Source organism: Esox lucius, chromosome 1 (assembly GCF_011004845.1).
Source record: "Esox lucius isolate fEsoLuc1 chromosome 1, fEsoLuc1.pri, whole genome shotgun sequence".
Lineage (NCBI taxonomy): Eukaryota > Metazoa > Chordata > Actinopteri > Esociformes > Esocidae > Esox > Esox lucius.
Genome location: NC_047569.1, coordinates 33092056 through 33107625, shown reverse-complemented (window position 1 = coordinate 33107625; position 15570 = coordinate 33092056). Strand labels below are relative to the sequence as shown.

Genomic DNA, 15570 nt, shown 5'->3' with positions numbered 1-15570 from the left:
ATGTTTTTATTGGTACACATTTCAAATAGTTATTAGGTGAAATCTCAAATACTAATAGCCCAGAGGGCAGTGCATGTCTTTCAAAGGTTGCATCAAGTTCTCTTCATGTAACTGTTAAAATGTTGCTAGAATAAGAACGGGGATGTGCTATACAAATGTATGTTTATTAATAATTTCAGGTGATGAATGTGTGCTGTTTAAAGACGGAACATAACCCCTCATGCATATGTTAATGTCGGCATTGACTGAGGGCTTCAACGCGTGCTTCCTTTCAAAACGCGCGGAGGGGAGGGGTCAACGCAGGCTTGAGTTTATAAAGCAGACCCTCCACAAGCGTGCAACAGATGGAAGGAGTACTCAAACTTGGTTTGTGGGTTATCATTCAAGGAATATCAGTTACCCGGACAGCACAAGTCTATATGTTTCGTCTGTTTTTTGTGCATTAGAGAAACCTGTCTATTTGACAGATAGATGACGTAGGCTACATAACACATTCTAATGGTTCTTTCTTCACTTGCCCATACGGGAGTGCGAAAAAGGCGTTCGTAGTAATTTTTTTATGTCACCTCGACTTCCTATGGATTATGACAACACCATGGCTCCTCCGGTGCCGCCGCACAAACACCAAACTACGCGATCAGGCGAGGGTCAAGAGCGCGTGCTGAAGTGCCTGCTGCTGGGTGATGGAGCGGTGGGCAAGACCAGTCTGATTGTCAGCTACACGACGAATGGCTATCCAACGAAATACGTCCCCACTGCATTTGATGACTTTTCAGGTGAGCCCGTTTAGAGAAAAACATTGAGGGTTGCTTTGATTTTGCATGACTCTTGGATACAACTATGGATTTACTTAACGTCTGTGTGATAATTCCTACCCAGACGATAGTGTTTTTTGCGCGTGTCTTGTTGTTGACGCACACTGGTTTTAGAACGCTGTACCAGACTGCACGTTTTTCACGACTGTGAGAGAAGGTTATGGTACATAATGACTGAAATGCGTTGACGCTCCCTTGTAGTCCACCAGCCAACCACCCACCCTGCGGAACAAATCACTAAACCTTTCTTCTGTCATTATGCTGTCTTCTAGCAACATCGACTTTCCGTCTGCAAGTGTTTTATTGTATAATTTATTTAAATTATACGCCCTGTAGTATTTTCCATTTGGCAAAATTCCATTTTACAAAACGCTGAAAACATCAAGGGCATACTTGTTTACACTAACCTCAGTTGGCAAGTGATGAAAAGGCTCGCACACACTGACGTTATCGCATCATTATCACAGGAGAGAACAACACTAACTATTCTTTGGAATCGGCCTCCGCTCCAAAACGTCCTAAACACAATGTCTGAATTAAACTAAACCCATATTATATGATCATTAGTCGTCTGAGGAGAGGCTTGATCACAAACGGACACCCTCTATATGACCAAAATGAAATACAACACAGCTTTACAACAATTTTTTTTTTTACCACAACTGTCCTATAGTTCTTAACAGCTGGTCCACTCAATCACAGTAATACTTTGTATTTATTCCATTCTCACTCATTATCCTCCAAAATAAAATGGTAGCCCTAAACTGCTAGTCTGTCTCGTAGAACATGAACATGGTTTTGGCTTGCACAAATTTGGACATTATCTTCAGCCTTGACCTAAAGCCCTGCTATAATGGAATGGGCACATCTGTTGCACTGAGCGGGGAGATTGTCTTTCTGTGTTTTGCAGAGAGATTGGCTTTCTGTCTGTGACAGAGAGGAATTGTGCCGTTGGGGCCCCATTTCATGATGTCATGCTTCTGTCCCTGGAATCAGAGCCCTCTTTTGAAAGCCTTTTTCAGATCAGTTCTGCAATTCCACAGGTGGCACTTGTAAAGGGCGTGCGCATGTGCGCGTGCGTGCCTGTGCGGGCGTGTGTGTGTGTGTGGGGGGGGGGGGTTTAGACCATGTACAATGAAAGGCAGATCATATGTCAGGGATTTGAGAATGATTGCACAATGGGTGCAGGTTTAACAGGGGGCGGTCTAGTCCCAGCAGCCCTTTGATCAGGTGTTCTGACGTGTATATACTCCGGGCACATTGGAAACGCTTCCATAAGCCTCACCACATTGGGCTCTTTTGAAACATGGCCTGTAATGAAACTGCTAGTGAAATGCAATCTGGTGAGGGTTATTGGGAGAGGAACTAAACAAACAAATCTGTTTGGTTTTTTTGCCTTGTAGAATACTTGGCACAGGCTTGCAAAGCTTGAAAGGACACAATGTTTTATGACATAAGGTTATGGTCTTCACTGGAACTGGGCAAGTGTTTAGACGAGGCAATCACTCAGGGAGGGAGGGGTCTGTGTACTGTGTCCAGGGTGGCTAACTGGCTTGCATTTGTTAGGCCAGAAGGGCTTTCTGGTGGACGGACTGATCTGTTTGTCTGTCTGCCGCCTGTCTGTGTATGAGCATCTGTTTGTGTCTGTTTGCTTGGTCTGCATGTGTCTGTTACTCTGTCTGCGGGTGTCTGTCTATCTGCATGTCCGTGTGTCTGTCCGTGTGTCTGTTGCTGTGCCTGTCTGTTGCTGTGCCTGTCTGTTGCTGTGCCTGTCTGTTGCTGTGCCTGTCTGTCTGTTGCTGTGCGTGCGCGTGTCTGTGCGTGCGCGTGTCTGTGCGTGCGCGTGTCTGTGCGTGCGCGTGTCTGTGTGTGTGTCGGGCTGTGTTTGTGTGTGAGAGTGGTTTAAAGTGTCAGTGCAGTGGTGAAGCAATCTGGAGGCAGACCAACTAGCTTTGTTGACAGCAGCTGATTTAACTCTCTCAATCTGTCTCTCTCTCACAGCGGTGGTGCAGGTGGATGGACATCCCGTGAGACTACGGCTGTGTGACACTGCAGGACAGGTGAGAACCCATCTTCACATCCACATAAAGCAGAAGGACCCTCCACGTGTCTCATTCAGCGTCTCCACATAGTGTGTTACATGCGCCAGTGCTGCATGGCTGTGTCCGACTCTCTTCCCAGAGGTCAAATGATGTCGGGCACCAGTGAACTTCCACAATGAACGATCTGCTTCTGCCTGGTCATGTCACTTCGGAGCAGGTGACTGTGTTGCTCCAGGCTGATTCCAAGGGACGCTGTTCTACTTTCCCAGGCTAGACCAGCGCTCCATGGCAGCTGTGGGGCTGGTCAGGCCCTCTGAGAATGTGTCCAACACCCCCTAAAGAGAATTTCCAATCCCCAGATCTCCTGCCACTGCATCTGGAGTGGGAAAATCCTTTGGCATCGCTTATGGGGGTGAGGGTTTGGTTGGGGGAGGAGAAGGAACAGCATGTCCTCATTATAACCAACAGGTTTGAGGTGACGAAACATTGTGTGGTAAAAAACAACGTAGGAGGCAGTTAATTCCTTATTTTTTTCTTCTCCCCCTCTTCTTATCCCCCTCATCTCTCTCTCTCTCATTCTCTCTCATTATCTCTCTCTCATTCTCTCTCTCCTCCTCTTCTCCCTGTCTCTTTCCTCTCTCTCCTCTCGCCCCTCTCCCTTCTCTGCCTCCCCCCTATCTCCCGGCTCTCCTCTCTCCCCTCTCCCTTCTCTGCCTCCCCCCTCTCTCCCTGCTCTCCTCTCTCCCCTCTCCCTTCTCTGCCTCCCCCCTCTCTCCCTGCTCTCTCTCTGTGTATTTGTACATGCATAGGCAGACAGGTTTTCTGTAACTGCTGTGCCCCTGGGCATCATTTTTTGAACATGGTGAAAGGGTTCTAGGAGTAGATACATGTTGTAAAAGTTTCCTGTTTGGAACCAGGTGGTGTGGTAATCAGGCCCTAATGGCAAGACGCAACCCCTCCGACAAAGCAAAGGGAAAATCATCAGCGCCATCAAGCCCTGGCAGTTCTGTAAACAGTCGCATCAGCCTTTTTCTGTCCGTGTGTTTGAATAAATGCCATGTTCAGAACCACTGGCACAAACGCATGGCCCCAGCCCCTCCCAGCATGCATTGCAGTGAACTCCATGGAGTTGTCTTACGGCTGCATGGATCTGCCCACTTTGTACACAACTTGTAAATCCCATCGCTGTCGCTGCCACGGAGACAGACAGTGGCAAACACTGGCAGATAGTGTAGACAAACAATGATTGTACACATCCACTGTGATAGCCCTGAAGGAGCTGAAAACCATATCAAACAACCGGCGGTCAAACAAAGTCACTCCCTGCTCTGAAAGAAGGATGGATTTTGTCTGTAAGCCAATGTTCCTGAGTCATGAGCAACATTTGAAAATGTTTGACAAGGAATAAGATTTCAAAAAGACAATTTATTATGAGAAAAGTCACTCGCATTTTAGCACCGCAACTAAACAAATCTGTATCAAAAAGAGTTGTTCTTAAAAGGAACTACCAAGACCAGACGACCTGAGCCGGGCAGGCCAGAGATGGTTAAAGACAGAGAGGGATGTGTTAGGTTTCTGCCAGCCGCAATCTGCTTACTCAAGGATGAAGGGGGCCCTTTTAAACCAAAGCCCTCTGGCTCCACCGTGTTTCTTGGGGAGATAAGTGGAATATTAAAGAGGTGCTTGGTCTATGGGCTTGTCCGGCACTGTTCAACATAAACAGTCATCTTTCGGAGTTCTTTTCCCCCCGCTACATTTAGCAGCTTGTGTGCATGGCCCTTTAGTGTCCTTGCTGTTACCGCTGGTTTGAAACCGGTTCGTTTGTGTGGAACCAGGAAGTGAAGTGCGTCACTGAGTAGATGTGGTGAAACTCCATTTAATAGGGATTAAACATGCTTAGACCTGCAAAACTTAAAGAGGATTAATTCTTATATTCAGTAGAAATAATGCTTTTTACGGGTTTCTTGTATAAGGTCAGTTATGCTCACTCCAGCTGACACACACACTCACCCTCTGACCTTTTATAGGCTTCTATAAACAAACCGGGTTTTTAAGTAGAGTTGCAGATTATGGCCAGAATATACGAAATTCTCCCTTTCCGCACCCATGTTTGTTGTCAGGTCAGCGTTGTTTATGTCTGGTCAGCGTTTTATAAAAGAAGTTTAACATTTCTTTTGTGATCGGTTCAGTGTAGTTACCCTTCTCTCTCTCCCTCCATCCCCCCAGGATGAATTCGACAAGCTCCGTCACTTCTGCTACTCCCGCACCGATGCCCTGCTCCTCTGCTTCAGCGTGGTCAGCCCCGCGTCCTTCCAGAACGTCTGGGAGAAGTGGGTCCCTGAGATCCGCCGGCGATGCCCGCTGGCGCCAATGCTGCTGGTGGGCACTCAGTGTGACCTGCGCGAGGACGTGAAGGTGCTCATCGAGTTGGCCCGGCGGCGGGAGAGGCCCGTGGCGGAGGTGGACGCCCGTGCCCTGGCAGACAAAGTCGGTGCCGTGGCTTATGTCGAGTGTTCGGCCCTCACCCAGAAGAATCTGAAAGAGGTGTTCGACGCCGCCATTGCCGTGGGTCTGAGGCACGCCGACAGGAGAGCGCGGCGGGAGCGGAAGGTACGCAGCACGGCCGATAAGATGAAGATGCTGTCCATGTCGTGGTGGAAGAAGTACGTCTGCATTCAGTAGGGGAAGGGAACAGGCGATGGGCGCTGAGACTGGGACTTGAGGCCTATTCACGGCACCCCGTGTTGTTCATGTGGATTTAAGGAATTCTGTCTGAATGACGCTCCAAGGGACCCATACTTCACAGCTGGAAGAATCCACAGTTTAGTGGAGGAAGCGTATTGACTGGGGCTGAGAGGGCTCCGCTGATTGGTAGATTGAAAAGAGACTGACGGGTCTGTGCTCCAGCCTCTCCCAGCCTGCTTGAGCTAGTCTGAACTTTAACCTCTGAGCGGGGTGGTATCAAATATCATCAAGGAATAATGCTGTTAACATGAGTGATTATTCAAGGGAGCGACGAAACAAAGTAAACTCTGAGCAACAGTGACTTCTAAATGAATTGAATGTTGGGGGGAGGGTGGGAGGTGGGGGTTGATCTTCATGTACTCTTATATTCCCTTACGTGAATTGACCATGTACAGCACCCTCTTTTAACCAAATATTATATAATGCACTCTGTTGGTTCTTCTCATCCCGATAATCTATTCACGTTAATGTGTTTGTAATCAATGTGGAATCAAACGGCCAAATGGATCTCTCTGATATAAACTGCCACGAGGAACCATTTGAAATCCGGAGCACGGAATTGAACCCAAATGAAACCAGATACAGTCACAATACATCTACGACTATGTAAGTTACATTTACAGACCAGGCTTTCCACTCCATGGGGCCCCAGTCTCCACTTTCAGCAGCGTGACCGTCTGCACCCTGGTAACCCCGCTTGTGTCTGGACTTTCATGGCCATTAGGCCAGAGGTTGGAGGGTTAAGCCTGGTGTGCGCGTGACTTTAACCACATGTCACAGAGGTCCCCATCCCAGGTTGTCTCTCCTGCAATGCTCCATTTTACATGTCCGTTGATACAGCTGCCATCCCTATTAGCGGACACACAGCAAAGGGCTGTGCCCCCCAGACCGGTGAACTCTCATCAATACAACATAACACCGGTTGACCTCCACTCAGCCCAGGACTTTCAATGGAGCTCTGGACTTTCCATCCAGTAGCCACTCGACTTCAAATGTTCAATTGATGACCGTCTTTGAAGTTGCTGATATAATTGTCTCATGTTGTCAGGGCAATGAGATTAGATTGAGGAACACCGGGTGATTGAGCGATGGCCACGGCCAGTTGCACTTATCACACAAAACCCTAACAGGTTGTTGGAGTCGTGCCAAGGTTGCCAGGCAATGGCCTTTAGACTTTTGTATGTTGCATGAGCCAGTGTCTCTTTCTGATCCAATCAAAGCTGAACCTTGATTTTTTTTAATATGTTCACCCTTCTGAAGTGTCCAGTAGTATAGCTTTTACAGTTGCTTATGCCCAGATATGGAGTTAGTCCGCTCTTCTCTTCTTCTCCAGCAGCCTTGTGATAACGGGTGTCAATTGCCAAAGAAACCGATTGTATTTGCTTCTCATTTTTCAGAAGCCCGTCTGTAAGATCATTGGTCTTCAACCTAGTGTACAGTCACTAGTCAGCCCTACAGATGAATAGGACAAATGGCATGTGTTTTGTTTAATGTTGTTTGTTGATTTTCATGTCATATCTGTCACTGTGATTCTGTGTACAGATAGATCTATCTACATGGTACAGAATGAGACGGGAATGTTTCACCTGCTGCCTGTTGGAAATGTTTCTTTAAAGCAACAGAGTACAAAATAAATGTGAATTCCTAACACACACTTTCAGTGTTCTGTTTCAATGTGTTTACAGAGAGGCTATATTTTTCCCAGTGTTTTGACTGTCAGATACTGAACGAATCATATCTCCCATTAATATTGGTGACACTGTGTTTAGGATCCACGAACAATATGTGCTAGATAGGAACATTTCTCCAATGTCACTACTGTTTTAACAAATATTGTGGACTACAGTTAGACAAAACATGTCAATTGTACTGAAAGAAAACATGGAAATGTTAATTGTATCCACGATGATCACTGGATCCCTTTTAGAACTCAACCGACTACTTTTAGAGGTCTGTGATGAATGGACGAGATATGCCATAAAATGTTGAAGCGAAAGTTTTCCTCTCAACGCCACGGTCTTCCACACCACAGTCTTTCACCGTGGAGACAATGGGTAGACAATTACATATGGTTCCAGTCTGTTTTAAAGCTCTAATGATATCTTAAGTGTTGTTGTGTCTGACTGGCAGTTGGTGAGTCTGCCGAGTCTGTTGACAGTGTGGATGGAACTGAGGTAGGCGTTGTGCCACTGCTTTAATTATTATGATTATAGTAGTTCATTGGAGCTGCACTAGTAGTTTGTCAGGAAGCCGTTGGTTTTGTCTCTCATACAGCAGCCATTTTGTGCCAGGAGCCCATTGTGTCCAGCCCTGAGTCTTACCATAATCAGTACGGTTGGGGCTAAGGCAGTTGTTAACTTAGCTGCAACATCTTACTTCACGATGTAACCTGTAACTAAGCTTTTGCAGAGAAGCATCCTGAATCTCTGTGATTGTCACAACCATGGCAAATAATTACAGTGCTAGGTTAATCACCCCATCCATTAAAAAAAATGCTACTGTCAGATTGTTGAAGGATTGTGTGCAGTTGTCCAGTTTAGTGTGCCTCTGAACTATTGTGAAAGGAGAAACTTTGTGCATGTGACCTTTAAGTATGGCAGCCTGCTTTCTGGAAGTGATCATATGACAGCCTGCCAATGCCAGGTCTGCGGCAGTCTTTCAAGCACAGTCTGATTCAGATGGGATTTGAACCTTCCACCTTCCCTCCGGTGTGATGTAACTGTTCTGGGAAACGTTGAGGTAACGACTGAACTCTGACCCCACATGAAAGACTTGTTCCATAATCCGTTTGGATGGCTTAAAGTTTGCGAAGGATTTATCTTGCCTTAGATAATTATGACCAGACTCTTTAGGCATCAGCCTGTTGGAATAAGATTAGTAAGAACAGGGACTTTGTCATGTAGGCCAAGGGGCAGAGTCAGTCCCAGGCAGTCTCTCCTACTGTGGTCCAGTTAGTATGATGTGCCTTTAGGGCTGGTATTACCTAAGCACTTGTACTGGTATGCATGTTTCTGGGCCTCATGAGAAGCTCTGGTTGTAAGACTTGGTTTTTCCTTGAAACCTTCATCATGACACATCAACTTTCAGTGTGTATAAGGCTTCAGTCTTCCCGGGCCCAGTCTTCGTATGATACAGCAGAAAGCCCAATTCCACAGGCAAAGTCCGTCACCACAGGACCATGTCTCATCACTATTATGGACACAATCAGAGGGCACAAAAAATAAGTAAAACCTTACCTGATCAGATCAGCTCAGTAGTCGTCAGTTTGTTAATGACCGTCAATAAATGTCCTTTTATTTCTCATTGGACAGTAATAAAAGGACTGAAGTCTTCCAACAGACCCAGGTTCCAGTCTGAACTCTTCTAACAGACCCTGTTCCAGACTGAACTCTTCTAACAGAGCCAGGTTCCAGGTCAGTTGCTCTGGCTCAGCCTTTGAGTAGCATCTGGACGATTGGCTGGAAAAAGACCAATCTCTTATTTTGGACCAGCTAGCAGTCAGTCGGCTTACCATCTGTTACCAGGGGCTGTTTGTGTCTGTATGTATGCACTGTCCGTGTGTGCGTGTTCGTATGTATGCACTGTTTGTGGTTGTTTGTGTGTGTGTGTGTTTGTATGTATGCACTGTCCATGGGTGTTTGTCTGTATGTATACACTGTCCATGTGTGTTTGTCTGTATGTATACACTGTCCATGTGTGTGTGTTCGTATGTATGCCCTGTCTGTGTGTTTGTTCATATGTATGCACTGTCCGTGTGTGTGTGTGTTCGTATGTATGCACTGTTCGTTGTTGTTTGTATGTGTGTGTGTTCGTATGTATGCACTGTCCGTGTGTTTGTGTGTTCGTATGTATGCACTGTTCGTGGTTGTTTGTGTGTGTGTGTGTGTTCGTATGTATGCATTGTTTGTGTGTGTGTGTGTTTGTATGTATACACTGTCCATGTGTGTGTTCATATGTATGCCCTGTCTGTGTGTGTTTGTATGTATGCACTGTCCATGTGTGTGTGTGTGTTTGTATGTATACACTGTCCATGTGTGTGTGTTTGTATGTATACACTGTCCATGTGTGTGTGTTTGTATGTATACACTGTCCATGTGTGTGTGTTTGTATGTATACACTGTCCATGTGTGTGTGTGTCTGTATGTAAACACTGTCCGTGTGTGTGTGTTCGTATGTATGCACTGTCCGTGTGTCTGTGTGTTCGTATGTATGCACTGTTCGTGGTTGTTTGTGTGTGTGTGTGTGTGTGTTTGTATGTATTGACTGTCCGTGTGTGTATTTGTATGTATACACTGTCTGTGTGTGTTCGTATGTATGCCCTGTCTGTGTGTGTTTGTATGTATACACTGTCCATGTGTGTTTGTCTGTATGTATACGCTGTCTGTGTTTGCATGTGAGTTGAATGTGGACCTTTACAGTGGTTACCTGCAATGGTTTTTAGGGTTTACGTAGGTGGGCACGAATAGCGACGCGATCATGTGTTCACTGATCACGTCTAGACGTTCTATAGTTTGTAAATGTGGCCTTGAAATAGTTCCTGTACTGTAAATGGGGGACACGTCATGAGATTCCAAAGTGGATGCTACAGCGCACCGAGCTAAAAAGAAACCATGCCAAGAGGTCTTAAATAGACCATGTGACAGATGTATGCCAATATCTCTCAGCCTTTTCTTAGTTTAAATCCCCAATAGAAACTGCCCCGCAGTGAGGATCTAAGTTAAGCACTGTCTGCTTTTCCTCTGGAGAGGAGAACTCTTTCACATGGAAATGTTCTGGAGAAGGTACCTGACGTTCATTGAATAAACGCAAAAGTTTTAAATGCAAGGCTATTTTCTATTTTTACAGTTACTTAATAGTTATTACTGGCACATCATGAGGGAACAGTCTTTGTACCATCAGGTGGACCTGGTCCTGTAAAATGGCCTCATTATTATCAGATCCATTGGCTCCCACAAGATGGCTGCCCATACCATTATGGATCCTCACCATGCTTAACAGTTGACCGCAGTCATTGTGGGCTGAAGGCATCTTTTGGCTTCCTCCAAACATAAATTGATCTGGATGAAGGAAATAGGGTGAAAGATGACTCGTCATTATGCTTTTTCATTGCTAAGGTGTCCAGGTTTTGTGCTCCTTATACCCAGTTATGGGTCTCTTTTAGTGTCATTAGCCTACAATAGGTTTTTCGAATGGCAGCCCTGCCATAAATTCCAGCTTTGTGAAACTCACAACATGATGTTTTTGTTGTGATTGGGTCACGGTTGAGCTGATTCAATTCTGTGGTTATTTTCAAGGATGTGCTTTTGGGACATTGAGCAACTGAGTGTCCTTCTATCCCTGTCATTCCAATTTCTTTGGACTGGCAACTACGCAACCAACGAACCAAAATAAACGGTTGAATAAAAAGTTGAATCTACCGAGCATGAATATGCCATCAAATAACAAGCTAATTGGGAAATACTCCATTTCAAATAATATATTTCCTAATTACCATTTATAATATAATTAGAATTTTTCTGATTTTGTAAGGTGGATATTTTGCAAATGGCTCCTTTTATTATTTCAGTATTTGTTACTTTTGCCACACAAATACCCTCTGTTTTTCTCTCTTCCTTCTTTCCATGTGTCGCTACAGCAGCATGTTTTATTGGTGTTCCCCCTTGATAGTTTGATGGTTGTCAGCCTCTTGCTCTTTGATCTCTCATCTGGGACTGATAAGGCCTCTGTGTGCAATTTCCCGGTATTTCTGCCATCAAACGGCTTCCTCTGTTTTCCTTAACCTAAAAGAACATGGAGGATAAACACCCCCACCTATCTACCTCTCCACCTACCTACCTACCTGCCATATTTGTGCCCAGTTGTCACGGCTGCTTGTAGATAGGAGACGTGGAGCAGAGTGAGGCTTTCCTTCTTTCTTGAACAGAGAAAAACCAAAGGAAAATGAGGAGCGTAACAACCATGAACTGAGGTGCCAAACTGAGCACAAAAAACTGAGCAGACTAATGACAACCTAAATAGGGTCCCCAAACAGAGGCAATGAAAGACAGCTGCCTCCAGTTGGGGACGCTTAACGAAGGAGCACAGAGATGCCAAAAGGTACTCAGGCTCTGTCTGTGGTGGTCCCCAGGCACATGGGGAGGCCCAGAGTTAACCGTTAATCCGTTCACCAGGAAGTTAACTTCAAAACCATCAAGTTAAATCGTAAAGAAAAGTCAGTTAAATTGTAAAAAATGTAAGTACGCGATAAAAGTTGGATTCCATTGGATTCTTGACTTCCTGACTAAATCAAATGACAATACGTTTGTTGTTTTTCCGTCAAGGCGAAGCAACGTAAAGTGATGTTGAAGTTATTCGCCCCAGCATAACAATGAATAGCCAATCCATTTCACAGATACTTGAGAGCCATTCTTTGTTGGCCAATCTCATATGATGTTCGCAACACACAATACGAGGGTTCCCAAGTACATTTCTGACTTTGAAAATAGCATCCAGTTATTCAGCACAGCAAGTTTCCCACTCCGGACTGCAGCAAAAATTGTCTTAGACTCTAGAGGGTTTAAAAGTATATTTATGAGGTTTCTGGGTTCGCGGATTTGAGTTAACAGAAGATGAATGTAACGGAAGTTAATTCTTCCGATAATTATGTTAACTTTGTTAATTCACGGATTAACGGTTTGGTGCCCAGCTTTGCTACCTACCCCCATCTACCCCCCTGCCTACCTACCCCCATCTACCCCCCTGCCTACCTACCCCCATCTACCCCCCTGCCTACCTTCCCTCCCGGCCCTCCTCCCCCCCAGGCTTCAGTATTGATCATATCTTCTGTGACCCTGGCTGTGTTTGTAACAAAGCCAAACATTTACCAACTGCCAATCTCATCTGTCCCATGCTCCCGGAAAGAGGTTGTCTAATGGCCAGTATGCGTTTACAAAGAAAATACAGATTGATCAGATCATTCAACCAGGTCAGTTTTTGGACAGTGATATCATCAACATTGAAGGTCATTCTTTACTCCCATGCCTCAATGGGTCGTGCTCGCTGAGCGATCAAATATTGTGTAATCAATCTCTGTGAAAACAGCAAACAGAGAGGTTTCTTGTGAACCCCCAAGCCATTGTTTATGTGTGGTTTGGTTAGCTGTACAGCCCTGTTTACACACAAGGGTGTGGGAAATGGATTCTGAGTGACGGACACTCAAGTACACACTTAAAAATTGGAGTGATCTTTGTTAAAAACCACTGACCTGTGCCTACAGGCTACAAGTCGCAATCCATGCCAGTCTTCTACCGCCGCAAAAAAATATCCTGCAGCAACAGGAAATTTGAATGGTAAATTCTGTACCTGCATCCTGATCGAATTAAGATCTGACATCCCCGGGTTTTGAGGACAGCTACAACAGGACTGGCCAGTGTACTTGTGGATGTGACTGTTTGTTGACTGTACCACCCCTACCATTGCCTCACCTGTCGTGGGATGTCTTTTGGGTTCTGGCAGGGCTGGGATTCTACAGGACTCTGGATTCTACAGGACTCTGGATTCTACAGGACTCTGGATTCTACAGAACTCTGGATTCTACAGGACTCTGGATTGTACAGGACTCAGGCTACCTGCCCCTTTCCCCCCATTATGTTGTTTTATGGTTTGGTTAGATTATGTCTGTGATATGAAAATGTAAATGTGTTTTAAATAAAGACCTGACATCTGAAAGCCCTGCGACAGCGTGCATGACAGTTATGCACCTATGGTCCTAATAATTCTTGTTGCCAGGGTAACGTTCAGGGAGCGTCCGTTCTCAGCACAGTTTTTATTGTTCTCATGTGATGTCTGCCCGTGGATCCAGAGCAAGGCCGGGCCGTGCTTTTTTCAGTAACAGATAGGGTTACATAACACGGTCCCTCGATTTGCAGTGCTGCTCCTTCCTTACGCCGCGCTGGGAACAAGTTTTTATTTGTCTCTTAGATAACACCTGCATAAATTGTCAAAGCATAATCCAGCAGCTGTACTGGGCCTCTGACCCTCCCCACAGGCTCTATCACTGCAGGGTGGAACTAGTTCTCCCCTCCCCACTGGCTCTATCACTGCAGGGTGGAACTAGTTCTCCCCTCCCCACTGGCTCTACCACTGCAGGGTGGAACTAGTTCTCCCCTCCCCACTGGCTCTACCGCTGCAGGGTGGAACTAGTTCTCCCCTCCCCACTGGCTCTACCGCTGCAGGGTGGAACTAGTTCTCCCCTCCCCACTGGCTCTACCGCTGCAGGGTGGAACTAGTTCTCCCCTCCCCACAGGCTCTACCACTGCAGGGTGGAACTAGTTCTCCCCTCCCCACTGGCTCTACCGCTGCAGGGTGGAACTAGTTCTCCCCTCCCCACTGGCTCTATCACTGCAGGGTGGAACTAGTTCTCCCCTCCCCACAGGCTCTATCACTGCAGGGTGGAACTAGTTCTCCCCTCCCCACTGGCTCTATCACTGCAGGGTGGAACTAGTTCTCCCCTCCCCACTGGCTCTATCACTGCAGGGTGGAACTAGTTCTCCCCTCCCCACAGGCTCTATCACTGCAGGGTGGAACTAGTTCTCCCCTCCCCACTGGTTCTATCACTGCAGGGTGGAACTAGTTCTCCCCTCCCCACTGGCTCTATCACTGCAGGGTGGAACTAGTTCTCCCCTCCTCACTGGCTCTACCGCTGCAGGGTGGAACTAGTTCTCCCCTCCCCACTGGCTCTACCACTGCAGGGTGGAACTAGTTCTCCCCTCCTCACTGGCTCTACCGCTGCAGGGTGGAACTAGTTCTCCCCTCCCCACTGGCTCTACCACTGCAGAGTGGAACTAGTTCTCCCCTCCCCACTGGCTCTATCACTGCAGGGTGGAACTAGTTCTCCCCTCCCCACTGGCTCTATCACTGCAGGGTGGAACTAGTTCTCCCCTCCTCACTGGCTCTACTGCTGCAGGGTGGAACTAGTTCTCCCCTCCCCACTGGCTCTACCACTGCAGGGTGGAACTAGTTCTCCCCTCCTCACTGGCTCTACCGCTGCAGGGTGGAACTAGTTCTCCCCTCCCCACTGGCTCTACCGCTGCAGGGTGGAACTAGTTCTCCCCTCCCCACTGGCTCTATCACTACAGGGTGGAACTAGTTCTCCCCTCCCTGTCAGGCGAAATTCTTTCTGTCATTCACTTGGTCATCCTCCACTCTCTTTTTCTCTCTCCTGCTTCCTGTTTATTCTGACTTTCCTGCTCTCTTCTCTATATACTTTTATTTTTCTCTCTCCTGTTATTCTCTCCCTCTTTTCCCTCTAGCCTTTCTTTCTGTCTCTCTCTTCCTCTCTCTTCCCTCCTTCTCTGCCCCATATCTCTCTTTCCCTTGATTCCCAATTCTGTATGTGCATTCAGTTACTCAATTAAAATGAGAAACAATGAGTTTTCTTTCAGTTTTGTTTGACAGTGAGCTCAAACCAATACATGCCTTCCCCTCATCCCACACGCTCTCCCACTCTGCATTCTCTAATTTCTCATATTCATCCTTCACGCAGAGGTTCTTTAATGTTTTTTAAACAACAACAGTTTACCTACCAGTCTTTCAAAAAATATGGAGTCCGACAAATTTTAAGAATACATTTACAGTTAACAATTCTGATTCTTTTAATACAAATGTTTGCTTTAACAATGCCCCTCCAACCCCTTCAGTCTCTGTCTTTCTCTCTCCCCCTAAGCCAACAGTCTCTTTACTCATTATCCCTATTTTAAACACTTCCCAAACTTAGTTGGTCTTTTGGTCGTGGACAATGGTCTTACACAGTGACTTTATTTATCCACTCGGGTCAATAGTAGAGGCACTCTGACCCTGAGTGATTGATTGCTGGGTGACCAACTTCAAACACAGAGTTAAGCCCCAGTGCATGCATTGCATGCTGTGTAGCAGGCTCTCAGAGAATCACAAGGTGATTGGGTCCATGCGGCCGTCATTGCCCTCTTCAA

At 46.3% G+C, this 15570-nt stretch overlaps 1 protein-coding gene across 1 annotated transcript; it reads left to right on the top strand.

Annotated features, from left to right (window-relative positions):
- The first annotated feature begins 323 nt into the window (after positions 1-323).
- Positions 324-7256, top strand: rhoub (ras homolog family member Ub). Its single transcript, XM_010872764.4, has 3 exons — positions 324-776; positions 2817-2875; positions 5084-7256. The coding sequence occupies exons 1-3, from the start codon at positions 560-562 to the stop codon at positions 5537-5539; spliced, it is 732 nt and encodes a 243-aa protein (XP_010871066.1). The 5' UTR covers positions 324-559; the 3' UTR covers positions 5540-7256.
- The last annotated feature ends 8314 nt before the right edge of the window (positions 7257-15570 follow it).

Excerpts from the sequence above, each read along its gene's own strand:
- rhoub (XM_010872764.4), top strand. The coding sequence starts at position 560 with ATGTCACCTCGACTTCCTATGGATTATGACAACACCATGGCTCCTCCG. Across the intron at positions 777-2,816 it reads TGCATTTGATGACTTTTCAG|CGGTGGTGCAGGTGGATGGA; the intron begins GTGAGCCCGTTT and ends TCTCTCTCACAG. Across the intron at positions 2,876-5,083 it reads TGTGTGACACTGCAGGACAG|GATGAATTCGACAAGCTCCG; the intron begins GTGAGAACCCAT and ends CCATCCCCCCAG.